This window comes from Melanerpes formicivorus, unplaced genomic scaffold, assembly GCF_026170545.1.
Source record: "Melanerpes formicivorus ecotype bairdi unplaced genomic scaffold, bMelFor1.0.p_v2 SCAF_12, whole genome shotgun sequence".
NCBI classification, from domain to species: Eukaryota; Metazoa; Chordata; class Aves; order Piciformes; family Picidae; genus Melanerpes; species Melanerpes formicivorus.
This window is the reverse complement of record NW_027142364.1, coordinates 91108-118775: the sequence shown is the minus strand read 5'-3', so window position 1 is coordinate 118775 and position 27668 is coordinate 91108. Positions and strand designations below refer to the sequence as shown.

Below are 27668 nucleotides of genomic sequence, written 5' to 3'. Positions count from 1 at the left end.
CACTGTGCTGCTGGGCAAGCTGCTGGGGGTGCCCTGCTGGAGCAGGGGCTTGGGCTGGGGGAGCTCCAGAGGTCCCTTCCAACCTCCCTGCTGGGATTCTGGGATCTCCAAAAGCATACAGCAGGAGGAGGAGGATGCACCCTGCTGTCCTGTGCCTCCACAGCTCTGTCCAGAAGCCAGCAGCAGCCTGACCATGGGTAGAGCAGCCTCCAGAGCTCCCTTCCCAGCCCCACCGTGCTGGGGCTCGGTGGCTATTGTCCTTGGAGGCTGAAGGCTGCCAGGGGAGCAGGCTCTGGGTGTAGCTGCTGGGGGGGGTGTGTGCTCTGGGTGAAGGAAGGGCAGAGTCTGCCCTGCTGCCTGCAGTGGAAGGACCTGAGAGCAGACCTTGCTCCAGGCTGTTTCTCTTGCTGGTATCAGTCTGTGCCAGCCCCGTGGGTGACCTGGGACTCTCATGGGACAGGACAATCCCTGGGGTGCAGCTGTGTGAACACAGCCAGAAGCAATGGGGAGGGAAAGCTCTTCCTGATGCTCCTCTGGGATGTGTCTCCTGCCATGCCAAGTGTGACACAGCAGGCAGGGCCTGGACCTTCGCAAACCAACCATTCTGAGAGGGTCTCTGAGTCTTTTTTCTTCTTCCTTCTTCCTTTTTCCCCCCTTTCCCCCACTGCTCTTTCCCTTTTCCCTTCATTTTCCCCCTTTCCTTTCCTCCCCTCCCTTTCCTTTCCTCCCCTCCCTTTCCTTTCCTCCCCTCCCTTCCCTTTCCTCCCCTCCCTTCCCCTTTCCTTTCCTCCCCTCCCTTCCCCTTTCCTTTCCTCCCCTCCCTTCCCCTTTCCTTTCCCCTTCCCTTTCCTTTTCTCCCCTCCCTTCCCCTTTCCTTTCCCCTTTCCTTTCCTTTCCTTTCCTCCCCTCCCTTCCCCTTTCCTTTCCTCCCCTCCCTTCCCCTTTCCTTTCCTCCCCTCCCTTCCCCTTTCCTTTCCTCCCCTCCCTTCCCCTTTCCTTTCCTCCCCTCCCTTCCCCTTTCCTTTCCTCCCCTCCCTTCCCCTTTCCTTTCCTCCCCTCCCCTCCCTTCCCCTTTCCTTTCCCCTTCCCTTTCCTCCCCTCCCTTCCCCTTTCCTTTCCCCTTCCCTTTCCTTTCCTCCCCTCCCTTCCCCTTTCCTTTCCTCCCCTCCCTTCCCCTTTCCTTTCCCCTTCCCTTTCCTTTTCTCCCCTCCCTTCCCCTTCCCTTCCCACACCTTCCCCAGGCTGGAGGTTTGGAGACTGCCTTCCAGCACTTCCCTGCTTGCATCCTGCAGGTCCATCCCATCTGAGGAGCTGATGCTGTGTGCAGTCCCTAACCACCAGGACCTACACTTGATCCATGCCTGCTGCCTCCATCAGCAGGGAGCTGAAGGCCTGGAATCATTCCCATCCATCCCAAGGCTATTTTCATCCCTTTCTGTCCCTGCCTGCTCTCTTCCCATGGGAAGCTCCTGCCTGGTGCTGGTGCTCTGGGGAAATGCTCTTCAGGTTGCTGCCTCACTCTTCACTTCCTGACCTGGCTGCTGAGCTCTCTGCCTCTGGAGCATTTCAAAGCAGTGACCTGATGAGGAGCTTTGTCCTCTCTCTGCAAGCCCAGGGCCTTCTGATTGCCCCTCACAAACAGCCTGGGCTGTGGTGGGAGCTGATCCTGCTCCAGCAGCCTCAGCAATGTACCAAGCCCCTCCTGCCAAGACCTCAGACAATAGTTTGCTTCACTGCTGCTGGCAGGGGAGGCAGCAGGACAGGCTGCCAGGCTCCCATTGCCTGCAGGGGGGGGAGGCTGCACTGAGTGCTTCACTTGGGGGCTGTGATTTTGGCTTCCTGGGAGTTGATGTGAGGCTGAGGTGGGCACAAGTGACAGCCACTGGTCCCCTGGGAATGAGCCTCTGCTGGGAGCTGTGGAATCCCAGGGTGGAGGGGGGGAAGGGACCTCTGGGCATCATCAGTCCAAGCCCCTGCTCCAGCAGGGCACCCACAGCAGCTTGCCCAGCAGCACAGTGCCCAGGGGGGGTTGGAAGCTCTCCACACCAGGAGACTCCACAACCACTCTGGGCAGCCTGCTCCAGGCCTCCAGCACCCTCACACCAAACAACTTTCTCCTCCTGCTCACATGGAACCACACCAAAAGCACCTCCAGCACCCTAGAGCCAGCTCCAGCACCCAGAGGCAGCTCTAGCACCCCAGAGCCAGCTTCACCTGGCTCCAGGGGCAGCTCCAGCAGCCCAGGGGCAGGCTCCCCTGGCTCCAGCAGCAGCTCCAGCAGCCCAGGGGCAGCTCCAGCAGCCCAGGGGCAGGCTCCCCTGGATCCAGCAGCCCAGGGGCAGCTCCAGCAGCCCAGGGGCAGGCTCCCCTGGATCCAGCAGCAGCTCCAGCAGCCCAGGGGCAGCTCCAGCAGCCCAGGGGCAGGCTCCCCTGGATCCAGCAACCCAGGGGCAGGCTCCCCTGGCTCCAGCAGCAGCTCCAGCAGCCCAGGGGCAGCTCCAGCAGCCCAGGGGCAGGCTCCCCTGGATCCAGCAGCCCAGGGGCAGGTCCAGCAGCCCAGGGGCAGGCTCCCCTGGCTCCAGCAGCCCAGGGGCAGGTCCAGCAGCCCAGGGGCAGGCTCACCTGGCTCCAGCAGCGCTGCCTCTCTGCAGCTGCCACAGCAGGAGCTTGGCTATGGTGGTGAAGCTGTTGCTCATGCGGTAGATGTCTCTGCTCTGGGTGCCCAGGATGCTGGAGAAGGTGTCAGTGAGGCTCTTAATCTCCAGCAGCAGCAGGTGGTGGAAGGAGTGCTCCATGTTGGCCAGCTGGCTCACCAAGTACAGCAGGCAGGTCCTGGCTCGCTCCTGGGGGCGAGGAGAGCGGGAGAGGAGCTGAGGCAGATCAGGTCCTTGTTTGCTTGGCTTTGTGTGATGCAAGCCCTGGGGTCAGGGGCAGTGGGGGCCAGGGGCCACCCCACCACAACAAAAAGGCAACTGACATCAAAGACAGAGTTTGTTTTGGTGTGCTGCTGAGGTCAGACTGCTTCCCTGCGGCATTACCTAACCCAGAGCGGCTTCAGCGCCTCTCATCCCCTCCAGCCTAGGCTCACAGTCCCTAAAGGCTCTTTGAGGGGCCCTGCATTGCTCCAGGGTGGTGGCTCCCCTTCCCCAGAGGGGTTTCAATGCCATGCAGATGTGGTGCTGAGGGATCTGGTTCAGTGCTGGGCCTGGCAGCCTTGGGTTAGGGGTTGGACTCAGTTCTCTTCCAAGCAAAATGATTCCATGACTCTATCAGCCTGGCTCAGAGCCCCAGCAGCAGCCCCAGCAGCAGCCCCAGCTCCCCTTGCAGCTCTGATGAGCCCTGGCCAAGGTCCTTCAGAGCATCACAGACTCCTTTGGGTTGGAAAAGACCTCTAGGCTCGCTGAGTCCAACCATGGCCCTTGAAGGTTGTCCTGAAGTGCCACCTCCCCACACCCAGGCTCCATGCCCCTTCCCTGCCTTATTCCCCTGCTGTTTGGGGCAGGCAGAGCCTTGCAAGGGGCTAACTGCTCAGCCACACTGCTCCAGGCCCCAGGTCTTCTCCTTCAAGGAGGGTCCATACCCAACCTGTTGCTCACTCAGCTCACACAGACATCACAGAACCACAGAGCTGTCAGGGCTGGAAGGGACCTCAAGGCTCAGCCAGCTCCAACCCCCTGCCATGGGCAGGGACACCTCACACCACAGCAGGTTGCTCACAGCCACAGCCAGCCTGGCTGCAAACACCTCCAGGCAGGAGGCTTCCACCACCTCCCTGGGCAACCTGTGCCAGTCTCTCACCACCCTCATGGGGAACAACTTCTTCCTCACAGCCAATCTCAATCTCCCCACTTCTAGTTTTGCCCCATCCCCCCCAGTCCTATCCCTCCCTGACACCCTCAGAAGTCCCTCCCCAGCTTTTCTGGAGCCCCCTGCAGATCCTGGAAGGCCACAAGGAGGTCTCCCTGGAGCCTTCTCCTCTCCAGCCTGCACAACCCCAACTCCCTCAGTCTGTCCTCACAGCAGAGCAGCTCCAGCCCTCTGCTCCTCCTCCTGGCCCTTCTCTGGACACCTTCCAGCACCTCCAGATCCTTCCTGGCACAGAGGCTCCAGAACTGGCCCCAGAGCTGCAGCTGTGGTCTCAGCAGAGCAGAGCAGAGGGGCAGAATCCCCTCCCTGGCCCTGCTGGCCACACTTCTCTTGCTGCAGCCCAGGCTCTGCTTGGCTCTCTGGGCTGCCAGTGCTCACTGCTGGCTCATGTTGAGCTTCTCCTCCACCAGCATGGACACAAACACTTCAGAAGCTGCCAGCAGCCCTCAGCTCAGCAGCCCCTGTGGGTGAGGTCTGCACTGGTGCCACAGTACTTCATGGCACTGCCTCACCCAAGGGTTGGTCCTGTTGGGTGCTGCTGAGCTGCATGCCTCAGCAGTGTCACCTAAGAACCTGTCATCAGCAGGGGCACCAGAGTGGGACTCCGTGGAGAGGAGGGAGGTGCAGCAGGTTCCTGCCTCAGCACAAGAAGGTCATGGACCTGTTGAGGCAGGTCCTGAGGAAGCCACAGCAATGCTGGCAGGGCTGGAAGCCCTCTGCTGTGAGGTCAGGCTGGGACAGGTGGGGTCATTCAGCCTGGGGAGGAGAAGGCTCCAAGGAGAGAGGAGCTGATCAGAAATGTGGGGACAGACTCCTGAGCAGGGCCTCAAGGGGAGATGGTTTAGAACTGAAAGAGAGAGACCCAGACTGGAGAGAAGGAAAAAATGTATGCTGCTGAGGGTGGGGATAGCCTGGCCCAGGCTGCTCAGAGAGCTGGGAGCTGCCCCATGGCTGGAGCCATTGCAGGTCAGGTTGGCTGGGGCTGAGAGCAGCCTGCTCCAGCTGGGGATGTCCCTGCTGGCTGCAGGGGGGTTGGATTGGGTGACCTTGGGAGCTCCTTTCCAGCTCAACCCCTTCCAGGATTCCAGCAGCAGGGGCTCAAAGCACCTCCTCCCTCGGGGGGCTGTCTCCTTCCAGGGCAATTAGAATAGAATAGAATAGACCAGGTTGGAAGAGACCTTCAAGATCATCCTGTCCAACCTATCATCCAACACCACCTAATCAACTAACCCATGGCACCAAGCACCCCATCCAGTCTCCTCCTGAACACCTCCAGTGATGGGGACTCCACCACCTCCCCGGGCAGCCCATTCCAATGGGCAATCACTCTCTCTGTGTAGAACTTCCTCCTCACCTCCAGCCTAAATTCTAATGCTAATTCCTTGAGGAGCAACCCTGAGCCCAGAGCTGAGAGTCCCACCCAGACAAGGAGTGGTGCAGAGGCAGATCTGCTTTCAGCATCCCCTCCCCTGGATAAGCAGCAGCCTGGCAGCTGTATCCATCACTGCCAGCAGGCTGAGGTCTGATGTGCCCTCTGCAGCCCAACTTTCACTGCCCCACCTGCCAGGGGGATGTGATCCTCCCCCCCCTAGTTTATCAGCAGGATCACTTCCCCCCAGCCCACCCTCCCCAGCCAGGACTCAGGGGGCTGCTCTGGAGCATCACATTCAACAGCCAAGTATTTTCTAAGCAGAGATCCTTTATCATCTGCCCTTGGCAGGGGAATGCAGCTCCAGCTCCTTCACTACAGACATGTAGAAATTTACATCCCACAGCAGAAACCCCAGAGCTGAAGAAAACTCAGTGAGGTTCCTCTGCTTTGACTGTTCCAAGCAGGTCAGCTTCCACTGCCCTCAAAATGACTGAGAGGGAGAAGCAGCAGAGAAAGCAGCAAGCAAGGCTTAGATCAGAGGCTCCACTGGGGTGAGCAGGGCTCACAGACTGCTTTGGGGGGGAAAGGACATTTAAAAGTCTCCTAATCCAACCCCCCTGCACTGAGCAGGGACAACATCCTGGGCTGAGCCCCAGCAGTGTGGGCAGCAGGGGCAGGGAGGGGATTCTGCCCCTCTGCTGTGACCTTCCCTGCAGTGCTGGGGCAGCTCTGGAGTCCTCAGCACAGACAGGGACAGGGACAGGGGAGGCCACAGCAATGCTGGCAGGGCTGGAAGCTCTCTGCTGTGAGGCCAGGCTGGGAGAGTTGGACTTGGTCAGCCTGGAGAAGAGAAGGCTCCAGGGAGACCTTCTGGTGGCCTTGCAGTGCTTCAAGGGCTGAGCAGAAAGCTGGGGACAGGCTTGTGAGCAGGGCCTGTTGGGACAGGCCAAGGGGGGATGGTTTGAACTGAAAGAGGAAGATTCAGAGTGGACAGAAGGAAGAATTTTTTTAACCTGAGGGTGGGGAGAGCCTGGCCCAGGTTGCTCAGAGAGGTAGAAGCCACCCCATGGCTGGAACCATTGCAGGTCAGGCTGTTTGGGGCTGTGAGATATCCCTGCAGGCTGCAGGGGAGTTGGGCTGGGTGACCTTGGAAGGTCCTTTCCAACCCCAACCAGTCTGTGATGTCCAACTGGATCATGGCATTTGAATAAGCTGCCCAGGGAGGTGGTGGAGTCCCCAGCCCTGGAGGTGTACAAGAACACTGTGGCCATGGCACTTGGGGCCAGGGCTTGGTGGCCACGGTGGTGCTGGGTTGAAGTTGGCCTGGATGATCTCAAAGAGCTTTTCCAAGCCAACTAATGCTCTGGCTCCATGGTTTGGCCTTGGTCTGGCAAGTTGAGTGCTGTGCCTCCGTGAGAGTCACTTCTATGATCCTATCCTCTGTGCACCAACCCCCACTTGGCACTCAGCAGCTTGTCACAGAACCTGGGGGGAAGTTTTGCTTTCCAAGCCTGTGCTGAAAGGTGAGAGAGGCACAAACAGAGAATTCCCCAAGGCAGCAGGAGAAGAGGGAAGTCTTGTGCTGGACACAGCCTCCAGGCACCACAGGGCAGCAGCTTTATTGCCTCTTCTCTTCTGGAATCTCATAACAACAGAGGGGGGAGGGGGAATGAAATATGCTGATGGTTTGATTCCAAGTAGAGCTGGGCCATAAAAATACCCAGGGGGACCTCAGCAGAACGTGGCCCAAGCACCACAAGCAAGACATCTGAGGAAGGAGAAGCCAGCTTCTTGCAGAGGAGAGAGGAGCTGCTGCGCTGTGCCAGGGCACAGGCAAATTAGAGGAGCCTGGCTGACAACTTGCTTCCCTTCAGCCATGTAGGGGAGGGGGGGAAGGAACCCCAGCCCTTGGATGGATTTGCTGATCTAAGAGGTCTTTTCCAATCAAAACAATTCTGTGATGTGATGGAAGCAGCCTTTCCCTCAGTGGCTTGGAAGAAGTTGGCTCCAGTATGAGCTGTCTCCTATGAGGACAGGCTGAGAGGGTTGGGGCTGTGCAGTGTGGAGAGGAGAAGGCTCCAGGGAGACCTCATTGTGGCCTTCCAGGATCTGCAGGGGGCTCCAAGAAAGCTGGGGAGGGACTTCTGAGGGTGTCAGAGAGGGATAGGACTGGGGGGGATGGAGCAGAACTAGAAGTGGGGAGATTGAGATTGGCTGTGAGGAAGAAGTTGTTGCCCAGGAGGGTGGTGAGAGCCTGGCACAGGTTGCCCAGGGAGGTGGTGGAAGCCTCCTGCCTGGAGGTGTTTGCAGCCAGGCTGGCTGTGGCTGTGAGCAGCCTGCTGTGGTGTGAGGTGTCCCTGCCCATGGCAGGGGGTTGGAGCTGGCTGAGCCTTGAGGTCACTTCCAAGCCTGGCAGTTCTGTGAGGCTGTGATACCAGAGGGCAGCTTTTGTGCCCAGCAAGAGACCATCTTGAAATGCTTCTTGGTTTTAACCCTCTTCACCTCACCAGGGTGTGAAAGCAAAGGAGGGAGATGTGATGAGCTCAGGGGGGTCACACAAACCCATGGTGGGTAAGGAAGGGCTTCAGCAGAGGGACAGAAAGAGGATCCTTGAGGTCCCTTCCAGCCCTGGCAGCCCTGTGGCTCGCTGGTCCACGCTGGCTGCCTGATGTGGAAGATGATCCTCCCTTCCAAGAGGTAAACAGAGGCTCAATTAGCATTTAAAACACATTTGTGTTTCCTAAACAAACTGTGCAGCAGACATCAGCTGGAGGAGAGCTTGCTGCTGCCCCTCTCCTCCTGTCACTTTGATCCAGCTGGAGTGGCTCCAGCTGCGCTGCTGCTCGCCCGCAGTGAGGCAAAAGAACAACAAACTCTGAGTGCCAGGGCATGGAGCTGCAGCACCCAGCACAGCTACAGCCCCACATGAAAGCAGGCATCAGGCCCTGCCCTGCCTCCACCCCACAAAGCCTCTCCTTGGAGGTACACAGCCCAGGGGTGGCTTTGAACCACCCTTGTCTTAGGTATTCAGGGCTCAGGTTGGTTTTTTCCCCATGCCCATTCCTGGCATCTTCATAGAATCAGAGAATTGTTTTGTCTGCAAAAGGCCTCCAAGATCACTGAGCCCAACATTCAACTCAGCACCACCATGGCCACCAAACCCTGGCCCCAAGTCAGCCAGCAGTGACTGCAGTGCTTAGGAAAGGGTTGTGGTGTTCCTCACTGAATGGCATCACATCTGGGAGCCAAAACCCATCAGCAACCAAGGGCTGGCTGGGGCACCACATCTCCCTGGGCTCTGGCCTTCCAGAAAGGAGGTTGGAGATCACAGAACTGTTTGGGTTGGAAAAGACCTCCCAGAGCATCCAGTCCAACCTTCAGCCCAGCCCCAGCAAGGCCATCAAACCCTGGCCCCAAGTGCCATGGCCACAGGTGTCTGAACCCCTCCAGGGGTGGGGACTCCACCACCTCCCTGGGCAGTCCCAGTGCCAGTCCCTGACCACTCTGGCAGCAAAGACATTTTTCCTCCCCTCCAACCTATCCCTCCCCTGGCACAGCCTGGGGCCATTGCCTCTCCTTCCATCCCCTGAGACCAGGGAGCAGAGCCCAAGCCCCACCTGGCTGCAGCCTCCTTTCAAGCAGCAGCAGAGGGCGAGGAGGTCTCCCTCAACCTCCTCCTCTCCACCCTCAGCTGCTCCTCCCCAGCCCTCTTCTCCAGCCCCTTCCCCAGCTCTCTTGCCCTTCTCTGGCCCTGCTCCAGCTCCTCAGCGTCCTTCTCGGAGTGAGGGACCCAAAACTGAGCCCAGGACCCAAGGAGCAGCCTCCCCAGTGCCCAGCCCAGGGCGTTGCTTGGGGAACCAGAGTTGGCCCAGGCTGAGCCTTGGCTCTTTCAGGTGCAGATTGCAGATGGGAGAGGAAAGTTTGTTTTCTGCTGGCTTCTTGAAGCAGCTCCTTGTGCTTTCCCTGCCCTCCCCACCTTGGCAGTGCAGACAGACCCCTGGAGAGATGAGAGGTCTGGCTGAAGAGAGCTCTCTTTATTTGCAAGGCTGCCCCTTGTTTATCCCCAGCACTGCTCCTGATGTCAGCCACAGCCTCGGGGTGGGGTGGGGGGTGGGGGGGAAGTGGAAATGAGAACCTGTCCCTTAAGCAGAGATCTGTGCAAAGCAAAACAGCCTCTTGGGGCACAGGGCAAGGGAAGGATTTCAGAGGCTTTGGGTTGTTTTGTTTGTGTTTTTTCCTTCCCCCAATAACTGTGTTTGGAACCAAGAGGATCTCAGATCTGCCTGGGGAAGGGAGGAGCAGCAGCTTTAGCTCCAGCAGCACAAAGCAGGGCAAGGAGTCACAGGAAGATTTTGGTTGGAGGAGACCTGTCAGATCATGGAGTCCAAGCCTGAGCCCAGCACTGCCAGCTCAGCACCAACCCATGGCCCTCAGCACCACATCCACACAGCTCCTCCAGGGATGGAGGCTCCTCCAGGGATGGAGACTCCACCACTGCCCTGGGCAGCCTGGGCCAGGCCTGGACAAACTTTTAGAGGAAGAAATAGTTCCTCATGTCCAACCTAAACCTCCCCCTGGGCAACTTGAGGCTGTTTCCTCTCATCCTGTTGCTTGTTCCTTGGGAGCAGAGCCCAACCCCCACCTGGCTGCAGCCTCCTCTCAGGGAGCTGCAGAGAGCAATGAGGTCTCCCCCCAACCTTCCTTTCTCCACACCAAACACCTCCAGCTCCCTCAGCTGCTCCTCCCCAGCCCTGCTCTCCAGACCCTTCCCCAGCTTCCTTGCCCTTCTCTAGACCTGCTCCAGCATCTCAGAGTCCTCCTTCACAAATTCAACCAGGTTGGGAGAGACCTCCAAGATCATCTTGCAGTGAGGAGCTCATTTTCTCCCCCATCCAGCAGCTCTGTGCTAGCAGATCTTTGCTACCCCTCCTCTTGAGGAGCAGAGCTGAAGTTCTCCTGCCCAGGAGGGCTCAGCCCTCTTACCTTCAATGACACAGTGGTCAGGGATGGGAATCCTCCTCCCCAGCCCTGTGACATAGGCTTCCAGCTTTCTATCCCCAGCTTTCTGCTCAGAGACCCAAACAACCTGACCTGGACAAGGTCTTACTACCCTCAGGTTAAAAAAATTCTTCCTTCTCTCCACTCTGAGTCTCTCTCTTCCAGTTCAAACCATCCCCCCTTGGCCTGTCCCAACAGGCCCTGCTCACAAGCCTGTCCCCAGCTTTCTGCTCAGCCCTTGAAGCACTGCAAGGCCACCAGAAGGTCTCCCTGGAGCCTTCTCTTCTCCAGGCTGACCAAGTCCAACTCTCCCAGCCTGGTCCCACAGCAGAGAGCTTCCAGCCCTGCCAGCATTGCTGTGGCCTCCTCTGGCCCTGTCCCTGTCTGTGCTGAGGGCTCCAGAGCTGCCCCAGCACTGCAGGGGAGGTCTGAGCAGAGCAGAGGGGCAGAATCCCCTTCCTGCCCCTGCTGCCCACACTGCTGGGGCTCAGCCCAGGGCAGGCTGGGGCTGGGCTGGCAGTGCTTGGTGCTGCCTCCTCTCCAGCTCTGCACCCCCAGCACCCCCAGGGCCTTCTTCCTGGGGCTGCTCTCCAGCTTTTCATCCACCCTCTAGCCAAGCTTCCTCAAAAACCAAACAAATCAATGGCACAAACAGCCCCAAGCCCAGCCCCACCCAACCTCCCTGGCTTTCCACCTCACCTCATCAATATGTCCAACAGCTCCAAAGATCTTTGCTGTTTGTCCAATGAGGCTTGGAGAGCCCTCCCCAGCCTCTTTCAGCATGGGCAGGAAAGTGGCCAAGGCTGCTGGGTCATAGCTGGAGATGTCTAGGAGTATGTTGAGAATGAGGTCAGTGTGGCCTGGGTCTCTCAGGTGTCCAAAGAGGCAGGGAATGCATTCCTTCAGCACCTAGCAAAGAGCAGACAACCAACATGAGGAATCTATTCCTACCCCTGCCTGTGTCTTTCAAGTGGGAGCACAGAAACCCCAGCTTTGGGGTGGGGGGAAAAAAGAGTTTTCCACCCTTGCTGCCCTCTGCCCAGAGCTATTCTTGCTGAGGTCAAGGGAAGTTCAGCTCAGCAGATGGAGCAAGGCTGAGCTGGAGGCCTGAAGTATTGCAGCTATGCATAAATGAGGCAACCAATTCTCATGGTGAAAAGAGACCACCCCCCACCCCCCACCCCCCAAACCAAACCAAACCCCACCCCAGATCCCCTCCCCAGATATTTCCCTTGCTCTGGGCCACTTCTAGGCTTTAGTGATTGAATCAGCAGGCAGCAAATTGAAGCACCAGGAAAAAATGGTTGGGTTCACAGCATCCCAGCAGGGAGGGGACTGGAAGGGAGCTCTGGAGCTCCCCCAGCCCAAGCCCCTGCCCCAGCAGGGAACCCACAGCAGCTTGCCCAGCAGCACAGTGCCCAGGGGGGGTTGGAAGCTCTCCACACCAGGAGACTCCACAACCTCTCTGGGCAGCCTGCTCCCAGGTCCAGTGGTCATGGGGGTGTGAGGTAGAAGGTTGGAGCTGATGATCTTGGAGGTCTCTTCCAAACTTAATGGTTCTATGATTCCAGCACCTTGAGAGCCCTGGGGCTGAGAGCCTGCAGAAGAGCAGCCCCAGAGGGGAGCTGAGCAATGCTCAGCAAGAGCTAAAGGCTATGGGGCAAGAGGCTGGGGCCAGGCTCTGCTCAGTGATGCCCAGGGACAGGCCAAGGGGCACAAAGTGGCAGCCAGGAGGTTCCATGTGAGCAGGAGGAGAAAGTTGTTTGGTGTGAGGGTGCTGGAGGCCTGGAGCAGGCTGCCCAGAGAGGTTGTGGAGTCTGCTGGTGTGGAGAGCTTCCAACCCCCCCTGGGCACTGTGCTGCTGGGCAAGCTGCTGTGGGTGCCCTGCTGGAGCAGGGGCTTGGGCTGGGGGAGCTCCAGAGGTCCCTTCCAGTCCCCACCACGCTGAGAGTCTCCAATAGCCAACACTGCAGCCCAGATCCTCACAGCAGGAGCTGCAGGTCCTTCAGGAATGTTTATCACCCTGAACTTTCCCTGGCTGCCTGAGGGGGAGATGTTAACTCCTGTTGGTTCTTCTCTCCCAGAGGGTTTATCAGCTCCACAGCTTCCCCCAGCAGGGACTCCTCGTTCTAAGCCCTGGGTGCTGCCCATGACAGAGTTGTCTACAGCAGGAGGGATTGTTGCCTTGGATCATTAACCTTCAGCTCACTTCTCCTCAATTCCTGACTCATTTCCATTTTCCTGGCTGCTCAATGTCACCCCCTTGATGCATTCCAGCAGGAACATGGTGCTGGGAATTCAGACTCAGCTGGCTGGGGAGGAACCAAGCTGCTGAGCTCAGTTTTTGCTTTCCACAGGGTTTCAACAGCTCTGGTTTAACACCAGCTTCTTTTTTTGGGGGGGCCAGCAGAGTCATTGTTGTGTTTCTCTTTATGATTAGATGGAGAGTTTGGAATGGAATGAAGGAATTTGTGGGGAATTAGGGTAGGGAAGCACTGTCATGCTTGCTCTGGGACTCCTCACTCTTTGGAGAGCAGCTAGCAGACAGCTCTTGCCAAGGCATCTGAAACACATCAGCTGCCTCCAAGGGGAGCTGCAGAAGCTAGCAGGCAGGCAGCCAGGCCGTGTTTTACCCCCAGCTCTTTGTTCCTAGCCACGGTCTGGAGGAGCCTGAGGAGATGATGCTGTTCAGCTTGGTCCAGCTGGGCCATCAGTGCCACCAGCTCCCTCAGATGGAGGTTGATCAGCTGTGGCTGCTGCTCATAGAGGGCAGGCAGGACCCTCAGCAGCAGAGAGTTCCCTGGGAAGAGAGCAGACAGAGGTCAGTGGCTGTCTGGGTGTCCATCCTGCAGCTGGAGAGCCTGAAGCATCCATCAGCACACCTCCAGAGGCACCAGGACCAAACCCAGGGAGGCACAAAACACACTGCAGGAAAAGACAGAATGCACCAAGAAGACAAATAAATAACCAAGCCCAGAACAGCTCCTTGGGGGAGGGCAGGGGTGGGGGTTGGGGCTGTGTGACACTGGAGGGGCAAACAAAAGAAATCAAAGTTAAAAGAGCTGTGATGCTTCATTTGTAGCCTCAGGATGCACAGCAGCAGCAGGCTGCTTGAGGAGCTTGCAGGCTTGGAAGGTACTCCATGGGGGTCTTAAAGCAAGTGCAGAGAGGAGGAGAGAAGGGATAGAAGAGTTAAAATGAGAGAGGAAGGGGAGAGCAGGGGGCAGAGAGGGGAGGGAAGAGCAGGGGGCAGAGAGAGGAGGGGAGGGAAGAGCAGGGGGCAGAGAGGGGAGGGGAGGGAAGAGCAGGGGGCAGAGAGGGGAGGGGAGGGGGAGCAGGGGGCAGAGAGGGGAGGGGAGGGGGGAGCAGGGGGCAGAGAGGGGAGGGGGGGAGCAGGGGGCAGAGAGAGGAGGGGAGGGAAAAGCAGGGGGCAGAGAGAGGAGAGGAGGGAAGGGAGCAGGGGGCAGAGAGAGGAGGGGAGGGAAGAGGGGAGCAGGGGGCAGAGAGAGGAGGGGAGGAGGGAAGGGAGAGGGGAGCAGGAGGAGAGGGCAGAGGGGAGCAGGAAGGGAAGGAGAAGGCTAGCGGGCAGCCAAAAACTTCATTTCTGCCTTGTTGGGCTTCAGCCTTCCAGCTGAAGTGAGCAGCAGCTGGGAGGAGTAGCTGCCTGTGAAGGGGACCAAGCACAGAGGGCAGCACACTGGCACAGGAATGGTTAAGGATTGCTGCTTCCAGGAATAGAAGGGAGCCAGAGAGAGTCAACTGCAGACAGCCACAGCTATGCAAGCCCCTCTCTCACCCAGCCCCTAAGATGCCTGAGCATAATTCAATCTGAAGGGCAGGCTCCCAGCAGCACACAGACCCTCCCAGCCCACTGCATGCCTGCCTCCATCTATTTAAGTTCCCCTTGCACAACATCTGGAAAACATCTGCCTGTTGCCATGCAGCATGGCTCCTGTCTCTAAAGCCTTGCAAGTCCTGAAGGGCTCTGGATTTGGTTTCCAGTGGGAACTAACTCTCCAGCCTGCTGCTTTGTCTCCTGTTTCACTCCCAGCCTTTTAACCCTGGAAGATAAGGAGGTCACCTCAGGGATGAGAGGGAAAAGTTCAGCCTGGACCTCATCATCTCTTTGCCAGACACAGAAAGGGCATCCCCAAGGCCTTGCAGCATCACCTCTGAGCCTAGCAGCTAACACATAATTCACTGCAGGTTCAGACATGGTTCAGTCAAACAGCTTGTAAGGGCTTTGGGGAGACCTCAGAGCAGCCTTCCAGTACCTGAAGGGGCTCCAGGAGAGCTGGGGAGGGGCTTTGAACAAGGGCTGGGAGTGCCAGGATGAGGGACAATGGCTTTGAGCTGGGAGAGGAGAGACTGAGACTGGAGAGGAGGAAGAAATTCTTTGCAGTGAGGCTAGGGAGAGACTCTGGCACAGGCTGCCCAGGGAGGCTGTGGCTGCCTCCTGCCTGGAGGTGTTGAGGGCCAGGCTGGCTGAGGCCCTGAGCAGCCTGTGCTGGTGGGAGGTGTCCCTGCCCATGGCAGGGGGTTGGAGCTGGATGCTCTTGAAGGTCCCTTCCAAGCCAAAGCACTCTATGAGCCCCAAGGAGTCCTTATGCACCTCATGAAGGAATCCTTCTGCACTCCCCAGGCAGCCATGCTTCTGCATCCTGCCCTGGAGGGTTTATTCAGGCTGGAGAATCGTTGGCTTCTCCTTGAAGGCAGCTCAAAGCTGTAAAGGTGAGGTTCAGACCTCCAGAGCCGTGGCCATGGCAAGGTTTCAGAGCTCCACAGGCTCTGTGCCATCCCAGCTGCAAAAGCAGAGCAGGGAGGAGTTCAGCAGAGAGCAACATCACCTAACAGCTTCACACAAGGAGGGAGAGCCTCCAGAAAAGCTGGGGAGGGCCTTCTGAGGGTGTCAGGGAGGGACAGGACTGTGGGGAGTGGAGCAAAACTAGAAGTGGGGAGATTGAGATTGGATGTGAGGAAGAAGTTGTTCCACATGAAGGTGGTGAGAGCCTGGCACAGGTTGCCCAGGGAGGTGGTGGAAGCCTCCTGCCTGGAGGTGTTTGCAGCCAGGCTGGAGGTGGCTGTGAGCAACCTGCTGTGGTGTGAGGTGTCCCTGCCCATGGCAGGGGGGTTGGAGCTGGCTGAGCCTTGAGCTCCCTTCCAGCCCTGACAATTCTGTGACCTCATCTTGGAGGTCACAGGGAGGAGGAGCTCTGGCAATTAGAATAGAATCATAGAATCAGTGAGGTTGGAAAAAGACCTCACAGATCATCGAGTCCAACCTGTCACCACAGACCTCATGACTACTAAACCCATGGCACCAAGTGCCACATCCAATCCCCAATGGGTTATTCAGAGAGCAGCAGGTTGGGTGCAGAGGAGTGGTGCCCCAGGACAGGACCCAGCAGGGTGGATGGCAGCTGCCAAGCTCCCCTGGACAAAGCTCCTCCATCCAAAGCCATGTTTGGGCACCTCACTACAGCAAACTTTGGGCCTTTCCCTTCACCAAGCCAAACAAGCAGCAAGCAAAGACCCTTGAGAAGCATCCCCATTGCTTTGGGGTGGTGCTGAAGTCACCTCACTGCCAGGGAGTTGCTTTGCATGGCACAAGCTTGTGCAGGCAGCCAAACACTGTGCAAGCAGCCACCACAGCTCCTGTCTGCTCCTCCTGTCACTAAAGAAGGCTCAGGAAGCAGAACCCAGCTCACTGTGCTCTTGCTGTTCATAGAATCAATCAGGTTGGAAAAGACCTCAGAGATCATCAAGGCCAACCTACCACCCAACACCTCCTGACAACCAAACCATGGTTCCAAGTGCCACATCCAAGCCTTTTGTGAGCACCTCCAGGGATGGGGACTCCACCACCTCCCTGGGCAGCACATCCCAATGGCCAATCTCTCTTGCTGGGAAGAATTTTGTCCTCACCTCCAGCCTAAACCTCCCCTGGCACAGCTTGAGACTGTGTCCTCTTGTTCTGGTGCTGGGTGCCTGGGAGAAGAGACCAACCCCCACCTGGCTACAACCTCCCTTCAGGGAGTTGGAGAGAGCAAGAAGGTCTCCCCTGAGCCTTCTCTTCTCCAGGCTAAGCAACCCCAGCTCCCTCAGCCTCTCCTCCCAGGGCTGTGCTCCAGACCCCTCCCCAGCTTTGTTGCCCTTCTCTGGACACCTTCCAGCATCTCAGCATCTTTCCTAACCTGAGGAGCCCAGAGCTGGACACAGGACTCAAGATGTGGTATAACAACCTGCCCCACATCACCTGGGCATAGGAGGAGATCAGGTTGGTGAGGCAGGACCAGCTCTTGCCTGAGCTCCAGGTCCCTCTTGCCCTTTGCTGGTGCCCACCTGGTTAGTTTCTAAAGGATTTGCACACACAGCTCCCAACCTGCTGATTTTATGCCCATTCCCTGAGCAATTCATAGATCCATGGAATGGTTTGAGCTGGAGGAGACCTTCAAGACCCTCCAGTTCCAGCCCCACCACCACAGGCAGGGACACCTTCCCTTTTTTCCACCTTGCTTTGTTTGTCTCAGTCCAAACTAAGAGCCTGAAAAGTGCTTTTGTTGCCTGAGAGTGGAAAGCCTTTAGACCCAGCTCCTTAATCACCTCCTTCCCCTCTTCTTCTTTCCCCTACCACTCTTACCCCCATGCTTCCCAGAGTGGATTTCCTCAGCCTTTCCAAGCAGACCACACACTGGGAATTGTGCAATGCAGGCAGGAGCTAATGTACAGCTGGGGACACTCCGTGGCTTTACTCCTCTGGCTGCAGCTCAGGCAGAGGGGAGAAGGGTGAGGAGGAGGCCCTGCAGCACAGGAGCAGCCACAGCTACGTGCTGAGAAGGTGGCAGCCCCCCCCCCCCCCGAGCTGATCCAGGACCATGCCCTGGCCACGTTGGAGCTTTGCTCCCAGCACACACTGTCGAGCAGCAGGGGTTACCTTGAGCTCAGGCTCTGCTCTGACCAACCCAGTAGCACAAAGAGCTTTGTGAAGAGCCTGGTAGCACCCTGCAGACACAACATGGGCAGGAGGAGCTCAGTGGTGTTCTGACCTTGCCTCCAAGCTGAGCATTCAATGAGCACCAAGAGAAGTTCTGTTCCCCAGGATGACTCAGGTGAGACAGGAGGCCCTTGACACGCTGCTGCAGAGAGTGACCCAGGGCTAAAGCAGAGCCTCAGATGGAAAGGGGACACAGACTGCAAGCTGGCTGTGGTTATAGACCCACAGAAGGCTTTTGGTTGGATGAGAGCTCTGACATGACTGAGTCCATCCATTCTCTACCTCTGCCAAGGCTGGGGCTAAGCCATGGCCCTCAGCACCACAGCTCTGCCTCCTGGAAACTCCTCCAGGGATGGGGATTCAGCCACCCCCCTGGGCAGCCTGGGCGAGGCTTGGAGAACCCTCAAAAGCTTCTTCTAACATCCAACCTAACCCTCCCCTGCTGCAACTTGAGGCAGTTTCCTCTTGTCCTATCACTTGTCCCTTGGGAGGAGAGACCAACCCCCCCCTGGCTCCAGCCTCCTCTCAGAGAGCTGCAGAGAGCAATGAGGTCTCCCTCAGCCTCCTCTTCTCCAGGCTGAACTGCCCCCAGCCCCCTCAACTTCTCCTCCCCTGCCCTGTTCTCCAGACCCTTCCCCAGCTTGGTTGCCCTTCTCTGGATCTGCTCCAGCCCCTTAATGTCCTTCTTGGAGGGAGAGGCCCAAAGATGAACCCAGGATTGGAGAGCTGAGGTGGGGGTTTGTGCTATTCTCTGAATGTTCCATGGCCAATACAGCCCTGGTGCCATCAGCCCTCATGTCACTTGAGCAAAGCATGCCTCAAGTGAGGAGCAGCCTCTTGAACTGAGCAGCTTTCCACAATTAAAACCAGATAGAGACCAATAATTAGAATCAGAGAAATGTGTGAGTTGGAAAAGCCCTTTGAGATCATCCAGTCCAACAGCACCTCCCAGGACAGCAGAAACCAGAACCACCACCAGACTTGGGGCCAGCCTCCTGCAACCTGTTTCTCCCCCCACCTCCTCTTCCTCCTTCTCCTTCTCCTCCTCCTCCTCTTTCAGCATGGTGCCATTCACCCCACAAAATGTTTGCTGTTTGTCTTTCCTCTTGCAGGGCATCAAGCAGCCGGCAGTGACTGCAGTGCTTAGGAAAGGGTTGTGGTGTTCCTCACTGAATGGCATCACATCTGGGAGCCAAAACCCATCAGCAACCAAGGGCTGGCTGGGGCACCACATCTCCCTGGGCTCTGGCCTTCCAGAAGGGAGGTTGGAGATCATAGAACTGTTTGGGTTGGAAAAGACCTCCCAGAGCACCCAGTCCAACCTTCAGCCCAGCCCCAGCATGGCCATCAAACCTTGGCCCCCAGTGCCATGGCCACAGGTGTCTGAACCCCTCTAGGTGTGGGGACTCCACCACCTCCTTGGGCAGCCTCTGCCAGTCCCTGACCACACTGGCAGCAAAGAAATTCTTCCTCAACTCCAACCTAACCCTTCCCTGGAGCAAATTCAGGCCAAAGATTCCTACAGCAGTCCAGGAGTGCCTCATCTTGTTGTTCCATCCTGAGCAGAAGCAACCCCAGTGGTGCAGCTGCTGAGCTCCACATTCCCCACGCAGGATACCAGCAGTGCTGTGTTATCCAAGGAGCTCTGATGATGTTGGTGGTAATTTGGGCTGGAAAAAGCCCAGAACTCTAACACAAGCTGCCCTTTGTCAGTGCCCTCAAGCAGGGCTCTGAGCCCGCAGCACAGGGTTTGGTACATAGCTCTCTTAGAGAGCTGCACTATGTCACTCCAACCTCACGCCCGTGTCCAAACCAGCCCCAAGCAGTTTGTCGTTCCACCAAACCCCTCCAGAGAGATGAATTTGCAGAAAAAAAACCCTTTCCTCTTCCACAACCGACCCGCAAGAACATCCCAAAGGCTCTGAGCGATTTCATCCCTCCTTCCCTCCCCCTCGCCTCGCCGCGCATTACCGCGGGCTGCTCGGCAGGAGCAGCTTTCCCCCATTCCTTCCCCTCCTTCCCTCCCCGGTGCAAAGCTGGGAGGCTGGAGCCGAGCAAGCCGCCCGCCCCCTCCTCTTCCCAGCCAAAACCAACACGCAGCAGAGCTCTTATTACAGGGCTGGCAGCGGCGCTGCTCATTCATTCAGGGCTTCGTTAGGGGCTCGCTCGCAGCCTGCGCTCCGCTCCGCTCGGCTCAGCCCCGCTCGGCTCAGCCCTTGCCCTCCAAGCGTCCTCGAAGGAAGCAGCTGGAGAATGCTGCTGCAAGAAGGCTTCGCTCTGCTCGCCCTCTGCTGTGTTTTCAGGGCTTCTCCGGCTGCGCTGGATGAAGAGGATCACTACGACGACCTCCTGTATGTCAATCTGGATAACGAAATCGAAGGGCCGGCTCAGGGCCCCGAGGAAAGTGAGTAGGATCGAAACGAAAGCGGCGCCGAGGGCAGCGTTTCAGCCTTTGGTGTCTGCTCTTTGTAACTTGTTACTTTTAATAACGTAAATATTTGGGGGGGTGGGTTTGCTTTGCTTTCAGAGGAAGCAGAATGTTTAGCTTGGCAAAAAAAAACCTCCCTGCAAGTACCTGGAAGGAGGTTGCAGTGAGGTGGGGCTGGTCTCTTCCAAACAGCATGCAGCAAGACAAGCCTCGAGTTGCACCCAAGGAGCTTTAGGTTGGCCAGGAGGAGCAATTTCTGCCCCCAGAAGGGTTGTCCAGGCCTGGCCCAGGCTGCCCAGGGCAGTGGTGGAGTCCCCATGCCTGGAGGGGTTTCAAAGCTGTGGAGAGGTGGTGCTGAGGGCCAGGGTTTGGTGGTGGAAGTGGCAGTATTGGGGTAAGGCTGGGAGCTGCTGGTCTCAGAGGTGTTCTCCAGCCTTTGCTGTTACGTTTCTGTGTGCTTGCACCCGGAGATATTGTGGACAGCAAATGCTGCACAGCCCAGGGGTGCTGGGCTTTAGAGTCTGCTGCAGGCTCTGTTCCTCACTTTTCCTGCAGAAGGCTGGGGCTCAGCCTTAGCTTTGCATTCCTGTGGCACACACTCCCTTCCTTTTCCCTCCTGGTGAGGGGCTGGAGCACACAAACCTTGCTCAGAGCCAGCCTTGGTCCTCCTGCTTAAAGATCCAAGCCCAGAGCAGTGCCCAGCTCTGTGCCTTCTCTTCCAGCTGCTGCCTGTGAGTGCCAGCGGGAGCACACCCAGTGGGACAAGCTCTTCATCATGCTGGAGAACTCCCAGATGAAGGAGAACATGATGCTGCAGGCGGTGGAGGAGGTCCTGAAGGTGGACCTGCAGATGCTGAAGGCAGAGCTGAGCCAGCTCACCACCACCTTTGCCACCGCGCTGGAGGAAGTCACCTCCCACCTCTCGTCCCAGGTGGAGCAGGTGCTGGTGAGGAGCAGTGGCCAAGCTGAAGAAGCCAAGAGGCTGCAGGAGGCTGAGCAAGGAAAGGTTCTGGAGCACATTCTGCTGCTGAGCCACAACATGTCCAGCAGGCTTGGCCATCTGGAGAGCACTTGGCTGGGGAGAGCAGAGGTGGAAGCTCAGGAGACAGCCTTGCAGCAGGATAAATTCAGCCCCACCAGAGGAGACAACTTTGTTTTGAACTCTCTGTGGAAAGAGCTGCAGCAAACCAGAGCTGAACTGAAGGCATCACAGCAGTGGGCAGCTCAGCACCTCCTGCCAGCAGGTAAGTCCAGGTGTGCTGTGCTTCACCCAGAGAGCTCTCCTTGGGGAGGGGGGATCTGTCCAGACAGACATCTCCTGCCCACCCCTCTTCAGCTCCTTCTGCTACATCTGATTCCAAAGCAGTGGTGAGAGCAGCACAGCAGCTCCGTGCTGGAGGCTGTGGATGGCTGCTCCCTGGAAGTGTTCAAGGCCAGGTTGGATGAAGCCTTGGGGTTTGGAACTGGATGATCTTTAAGGTCCCTTCCAACCCAACCCATTCTTTGAATCTATGAATATGCTGAAGGGGGAACCCATCAACTCCTCCCAGAGAGGCAGCACTCAGCTTTCCAAAGGTGGCATCAAAGAAAGGTTCAATCCAAGTCCTTACACAGGGCAAACCCAGCCAAGATCCCACCTCCTGCAGGCCCTCCTGGGCCAAAACATCTGCCAGAGAGCTTTAAACAAACAAATTCTGCTCCCTCACCTCTTGCCTTCCCTGCTGGTGACTCCTACACATGCACACAAGTCACTAAAGTTCTCTTCTCTTCATGCATGTCCCCAGCTTCTTCCTCACTTTAAATGCTGTGTCCTCACCACCTCCAGCTGAGCAGCCCTTGATCCAAGCCCTCCCTGCAGCATGGAGAGCACACTCACTGCCTGTCAGGACAGGGCATTTCCTCCAGCATGGAAAACATTAGCAGCACTGTGCTGCTGCTGCTGCTGGGGTTCTTTTTCTTCCCCCTTCCAAACAAGGTTTGTGTTGGTCAGCAAGTGAGGTGGGCACAGCAAGATGAGCTCACAGCTCAAGCTTCATGGCTGCTTTCCTGCCCACTGCAACAGGAGGACATGGAAGGAAGCAGGAGTGGTCTCTGCTCCCAAGGAACAAGCAATGGGAGAAGAGAAAACAGCCTCAAGTTGCCCCAGGGGAGGTTTAGGTTGGACATGAGGAAGAATTTCTGCCCCTAAAAGGTTGTCAAGGCCTGGCCTAGGCTGCCCAGGAGCCTCCATCCCTGGAGGGGTTTCAAAGCTGTGTGGAGGTGGTGCTGAGGGGAATGGTTTAGTGGTGACCTGGCAGTGCTGGGCTGAGGCTTGGACTCCATGATCCTGGAGATCATTTCTGACCAAAGCAATTCGATGACCCCCAAAAAGCAGCTGCAGCAGCTTGGGTCTGCTGGTGCAGACCAGCAGTGTGGGTACAGACCTCCTCCATGGGCAAAACAACCTCCTCAGATGGAGCTCTGCCCACCAGCTGCCTTCTGCACTCTGCCATGTCTGTGACAACCATTGATTTATTCCTCCCTCCCCTCCACAAGTCTAAGTTCCTGCAGCTCCCAAACCCCACAGAAATCTCCCTGCTGGGTGGGTGTGAATAGAAAGCAAGCCAGGGGTGCAGCTACAACCCTGAGCAGCCCCAGGGGGGGAGCAAGGAGGAGCAGAGGCACTTCCACAAGCTCCTTCCAACCCAAACACAGAATGCTGATGACTTAGATCAAAGCATTTCACAATCTAGCATGGATCTCCATAGGGCACAGAGTCAGCCTTGCAAGCAAATTGCTTCTCCTCATGCATTTGTCACAGCACTTCAGTCACCTCTGAATGTGCCTGGATGTTAGGGGTTGGAAGGGACCCCCAGAGATCATCCAGTCCAAGCCCCCTGCCAGAGTAGGAGCATAGAATCCAGCACAGGTCATACAGGAACACATCCAGACAGGGCTGGAAAGGCTCCAGAGCAGGAGACTCCACAACCTCTCTGGGCAGCCTGCTCCAGGCTCTGTGAGCCTCACAGTGCAGAAGTTCCTCCTCATGTTGAGGTGGAACCTCCTGTGCTGGAGTTTATATCCATTGCCCCTTGTCCTATCCCAGGGTGCAGCTGAGCAGAGCCTGGCCCCTGCCTCCTGACCCCCAGCCCTCAGCTATTGATAGACATTGATCAGATCCCTCACAGCCTTTTCCTCTCCGGACTACCACTGCAGAGTAGATCTCCCAGCAGATCCCCCCCAAACACATGAAGATTGCCTTCCAGCAAGGCATGATCTCAACTCTTTCTCTCTCTCCCCTGGTACACAGCCAGCCCCACACTCAGTTCTGGGTGAGAGCAAAAGCTTGGCCAGCAGTGAGGGTCTCAGCCTCAGCAGGGCTCCTCCAGCTTATTCCAGGGAGCCAGAGGCTCACAGAGGTGTTTCGGTTGGAAGAGACCTTGCACATCCCCCAGGCCAGCCCTCATCCCAGCACCACCATGGCCATCAAACCCTGGCCCCAGCTGCCATGGCCAAGCATTTCCTGAACCCCTCCAGGGATGAGGACTCCACCACCTCCCTGGGCAGCCTGTGCCAGCCCCTCACCAGGTTTCCACTGCTTCCTACAGGGCTCTGGAGAAAAATAGTCATTTTTTTTCGATATCAAGGCTCCATTAAGTCCTTTCCAGAGCCTCTTTCTCTGGAAACTATATTTATTTAATCCCCCCCAGCCCCCCAAGGGAATTTTCAGCCCCTGACTCCAGTCTCTCACATCTAGAACCCCTGCCAGCCCTGGTGCCCCCCCCAGGGGATTTTCCAATCACGCTTTTTGTCCTCTGGGGAGGGGGAGGCTGCTTTGAATTGTGTTGAGGTTGTGACAGCAAAGCCTGAAAGCTCCCTAATGAAAAGCTTTTGTTTGGTTGGTTTCTGTTTCCCTTCACCAAAACATTCCTCAAGTAGCTTTTGAAGGGAGCATCCCCAAAGAGTTGCTCCCTGCCCCTCCTGCAAAGGGCCAAGGAAGAAAGGCTAAGGGCTGCTGGGAGCTGAGAGGAAGCAGCTCCACCCTGGAGGACACAGAGTCCTTCGTTCACTGGGGCAGAAGTTTCCACACAAGGTTTTGAGACCCTTCAGATCCTCCAGCTTGTTTCAACAGGAAACAAAACCAACTCTTGGGGGGGGGGGGGCTGCTGGTGGCCCCCACATCCCCTGGAATAAGGAACTTCCATGCAGCTAGGAAAGAAAAGTGGCTTGAGCTTGGTGGGGACCAGGGCAGTTCTCACTCCACGAGTCTCAAGCCTCTGCTTGTGGTTTGGAGCTCATTTAGTTTCTGCTGTTAGCATCCTGAGTAATTTGAGGTGAGAAATGAGCTGGGTTTAGAGTAACCAATTGCCTCAGGGCCAGGAGGGAATGGTTTGAATTAAGAGGGAGATTCAGGCTGGAGAAAAGTTTTTTAACCTGAGGGTGGTGAGGCACTGGCCCAGGGTGCCCAGAGAGGTCAGAGCTGCCCCATCCCATTCCTGGCACCACTGCAGGTCAGGCTTCCCTGAGCAGCCTGCTCCAGGTGCAGAGGTCCCTGCTGAGTGCAGGGGTGGACCAGATGACCTTTAGAAGTCTTTTCCAACCCATTCTGTGTTTTCTATGCTTAACCAGCACACAACACAGTTACTGACCTGGGCTAGAAAAAGAAGTTGCAGCTAGAGGTTGGACCTCTGGAGCTCTCCCAGTCCCACCCCCTGCTCCAGCAGGGCACCCTCAGCAGCTTGCCCAGCAGCACAGTGCCCAGGGGGGGTTGGAACTCTCCAGAGGAGTCTCCACAACCTCTCTGGGCAGCCTGTCCTGGTTCTGTCACCCTGTTCCCTTCTGCTGCCTGGTTATCCATGGGTTCACCCAAGGCCATTCCTCATGGGACATCCCCACAGCAGCCCAGACTCACACTGCTGTCCCTAAACACCCCAGGATCCCCCAGGTAGCTAAACTTGCCCTTTGGTTGATCACTGTTGCTTCTTTCATCGATCCATACTGAGCAAGAACACAGAGGCTGAAACCAGACCTAACTGGCACAGAGAGAGGTCTGCCTGACAAAAAGAGCCAGTGCCAAGTGGTAGCTTCCCCCAGGGGCCCAGCAAGGAGAAGCTCTCCCAGGAGACACATCAGAGCAGGAGGCATCTGTCCTGCAGAGCCCTGGGGAAGCTCAGGTTCCCGAGGCAGGCAAGCACCAGGCAGGCAGCAGAGAGGTGGTGGAGTCTCCTTCCCTGGAGACTTTCAAGATCCACCTGGATGTGCCCCTGTGTGACCTCTCCTAGGTGACCCTGCTCTGGCAGGGGGCTTGGACTCAGTGACCTCTAAAGGTCTGTTCCAACTGCTTCATTCTGTGATTGTGTCAAACCCCAACACCCCTTCATGTGACTCAGGACTGCACAGCACACTCCCTGTGCAGGGAGGGAAGAGTCAAGCCCTGCTGCTGCAGCCTGCTGAGCCCCTAGACCTAGTGCCACAGGGGTTGGCCAAGTCACCCATCAGACCTGGCAGCTCTTTGCAGTGTCCTGCATCATGGATGAGCTCTCAGCTGCCTTTGGCAAGCCCAGCAGTGAGCATCAGTCAGGAGTCCTAACTCTGCATGAACCAACAGAGTCCTGGAATGGGTTGGGCGGGGAAGGGGCCTCTCAAGGCTCTCTCTTCAGCAGGGACATCCCCAGCTGGAGCAGGCTGCTCAGAGCCTCAACCAACCTGACCTGGAATGGTTCCAGGGATGGGACATCTCCCACCTCTCTGGGCAACCTGGGCCAGGGTCTCAGCACCCTCAATGTGACAGGCTTTCTCCTTTTCTCTGGAGTTAGGCTCTTAGAGTCATTCAGGTTGGAAAAGACCTCTAAGACCAAGTCCATCAAACCACCACCACCACCTTGTATCTGGTCTAGACCTCCCTCTTTTAGTTTCAACCCATCACCCCTTGTCCTTGCCCTGCTCAAAGGCCTGTCCCCAGCTTTCTGCTCAGCCTCTGTAAGCCCTGAGAGGCCACCAGGAGGTCTTCTTGGCTCCCAGCCCTGGAGTCTCCTGTGGCTAACGCTGCTGTTCCTGACCCTTTGCCTGCCTCTTCCAGGGTGTGAGACAGCAATTCTCTTCCCCATGCGCTCCAGGAAGATCTTTGGGAGCGTTCACCCAGCCTCTGGGGTGACCTTTCCCTCCTTCACTGCCTGCATCTGGATCAAGGTGACTGAAGCCCTGGACAAGACCGTTGTCTTCTCCTACGGCACCAAGTTCAACCCCTACGAGATGCAGCTCTACCTCAGCAGGGACTCGGCCGTGCTGGTGGTGGGTGGGAGCCAGCACAAGCTGACTGTTGGAGGTGTCGTTGTCCCTGGGCAGTGGCTCCACCTCTGTGGCTCCTGGAGCTCAGAGAATGGCTCTGCAGCCCTGTGGGTGAAGGGAGAGCTCCTGGCCACCGCCTTGGACCTTGCTGCTGGTCACACCATTCCGGAGGGAGGGATCTTGCAGCTGGGTCAAGAAAAGAATGGCTGCTGCGTGGGAGGTGGTTTTGATGAAGCTTTGGCCTTCTCTGGCAAGCTGACTGCCTTCAACCTGTGGGACAGAGTGCTGAGTGCCAAGGAGATAGCAGCACAGAGCAGGGAGGACACCTGCAGTACCAGGGGCAACGTCGTTGGCTGGGGAGTCACCGAGGTTCTGCTGCATGGAGGAGCTCAGTATATCTCTTAAATTCTTAAGGGCAGCTTCTGGAGCAGAGAAGGTGTTTGGTGAAGAGCTGAGAGCAGGTTTGTAGAAGGAAACAAAGCCAAGGAGCTCATGTCCCTCACATTCCCAAGGAAGATTAGCACTGGGGAGCAGTGGAGATGGGCTTGGACCTCTGCCTGATGATCTGGCAAAGCACTGAAAATAAAACCACATCAAGGCACTGGGGAAGCTGCTCCTGGGGCCACACCACTGCTGCCTCTACTTCAGGGGGCTCTGATGCACAGCAGTGAGTGCCACTGTGGATGGCTCAGCGCTGAAGGCTGCTCCTGGCATCCCCACTGCAAGGGAGCTTGAAGATCAGTCTTGTTCCAGCCACCTTGCCACAGGCAGGGACTCCTTCCTGCTAGACCAACCCACAGCCCCATCCAGCCTGGCTTGCAACACTCCCAGCCTTAGAGCCTCCTCCACAGCTTCTCTGGGCAACCTGTCCCAGTGCCTCAGCACCCTCCTGGGGAAGAATCTCTTCCTAATGTCCAGTCTTAAATCCACCTCCTTCAAGTCGAAGCCATCAGCCTCATCCTGTCACTCCATGCCTTGGTCAAAGGTCCTTCCTTCTCCACCTCCAGGCTGAACAACTCTCTCAGCCTACCTTCACAGGAGATTTGCTCCAGCCCTCAGATCACCTTTGTGGCCTCCCCTGGGCAGTTCTCTGTGTTTCTTGGCCTGGGTATCCCCTGCCCAAGTTCTGCAGAAGAGGTTGTGCATCTTCCAGGCTCCTCCCAGACCTTGGTGCCCACAGTGCTGATGTGAAGTGTGCAGAGGAAGCAGAGGAGCCCAGGAAGGTGTTGTCTAAGTAATCCTTGGTAGTCATTTGTAGGCTGTACCCAACCCAGGCTCTGGTGGAAAGCTTTCTTGCCCTGCCATGTACCAGTGCTAGCCCCCACCCTCCCCTGCTGTCCCACCCGGGGAAAGGCACAGCTGTATCATATTGTACATTGACTCTGGGAGAGTTTTTATTGGAGATTATTTTTGTAAATAAAGATCCCTGACCAAACCAGAGCCTTCCCCATGCTGCTCCTGGGCCAAACCTCAGGGGGGAAGCGGGCAGCCCACAGCTTGGGTCGTGCGGTTCGGGCTGCTGATAGAAAAAGGGCAACAACCAGCAGGACCCTCAGGGGACTGACATCCAGAGGCAGCTTTAGAGACCAACCAGAGGGCCAGAGGATGGATGTGGTTGGAGAAGGCCTCTGAGATCATCGAGTCCAATGGTTGGCACAACACCTCAGAAACATTCAGGCTGGAACAGACCCTCAGGGTCACCAAGTCCAACCCAGAGTCCTGCTCTGCAAGGCTCACCCCTA

General features: G+C 57.1%; 2 protein-coding genes across 5 annotated transcripts in view; one reads left to right on the top strand and one right to left on the bottom strand.

The window, feature by feature from the left end:
* The window catches only part of VEPH1 (ventricular zone expressed PH domain containing 1), a 73067-nt gene that overhangs the window by 28161 nt on the left and 17238 nt on the right, over positions 1-27668 (bottom strand). For all 4 annotated transcript variants that reach the window (XM_068144853.1, XM_068144856.1, XM_068144854.1 and 1 more), the window contains 3 exons: positions 12871-13037; positions 10937-11146; positions 2623-2843 (listed from right to left, as the gene is read on the bottom strand). In XM_068144853.1, coding sequence (XP_068000954.1) covers positions 2623-2843; positions 10937-11146; positions 12871-13037 — 598 coding nt within the window. The remainder of the gene's footprint in view (positions 1-2622; positions 2844-10936; positions 11147-12870; positions 13038-27668) is intronic.
* Positions 19386-27359, top strand: PTX3 (pentraxin 3). The gene is made up of 3 exons (XM_068144852.1): positions 19386-19635; positions 20382-20903; positions 25718-27359. Exons 1-3 carry the CDS (start codon positions 19485-19487, stop codon positions 26329-26331), a joined length of 1287 nt encoding a protein of 428 aa, XP_068000953.1. The 5' UTR covers positions 19386-19484; the 3' UTR covers positions 26332-27359.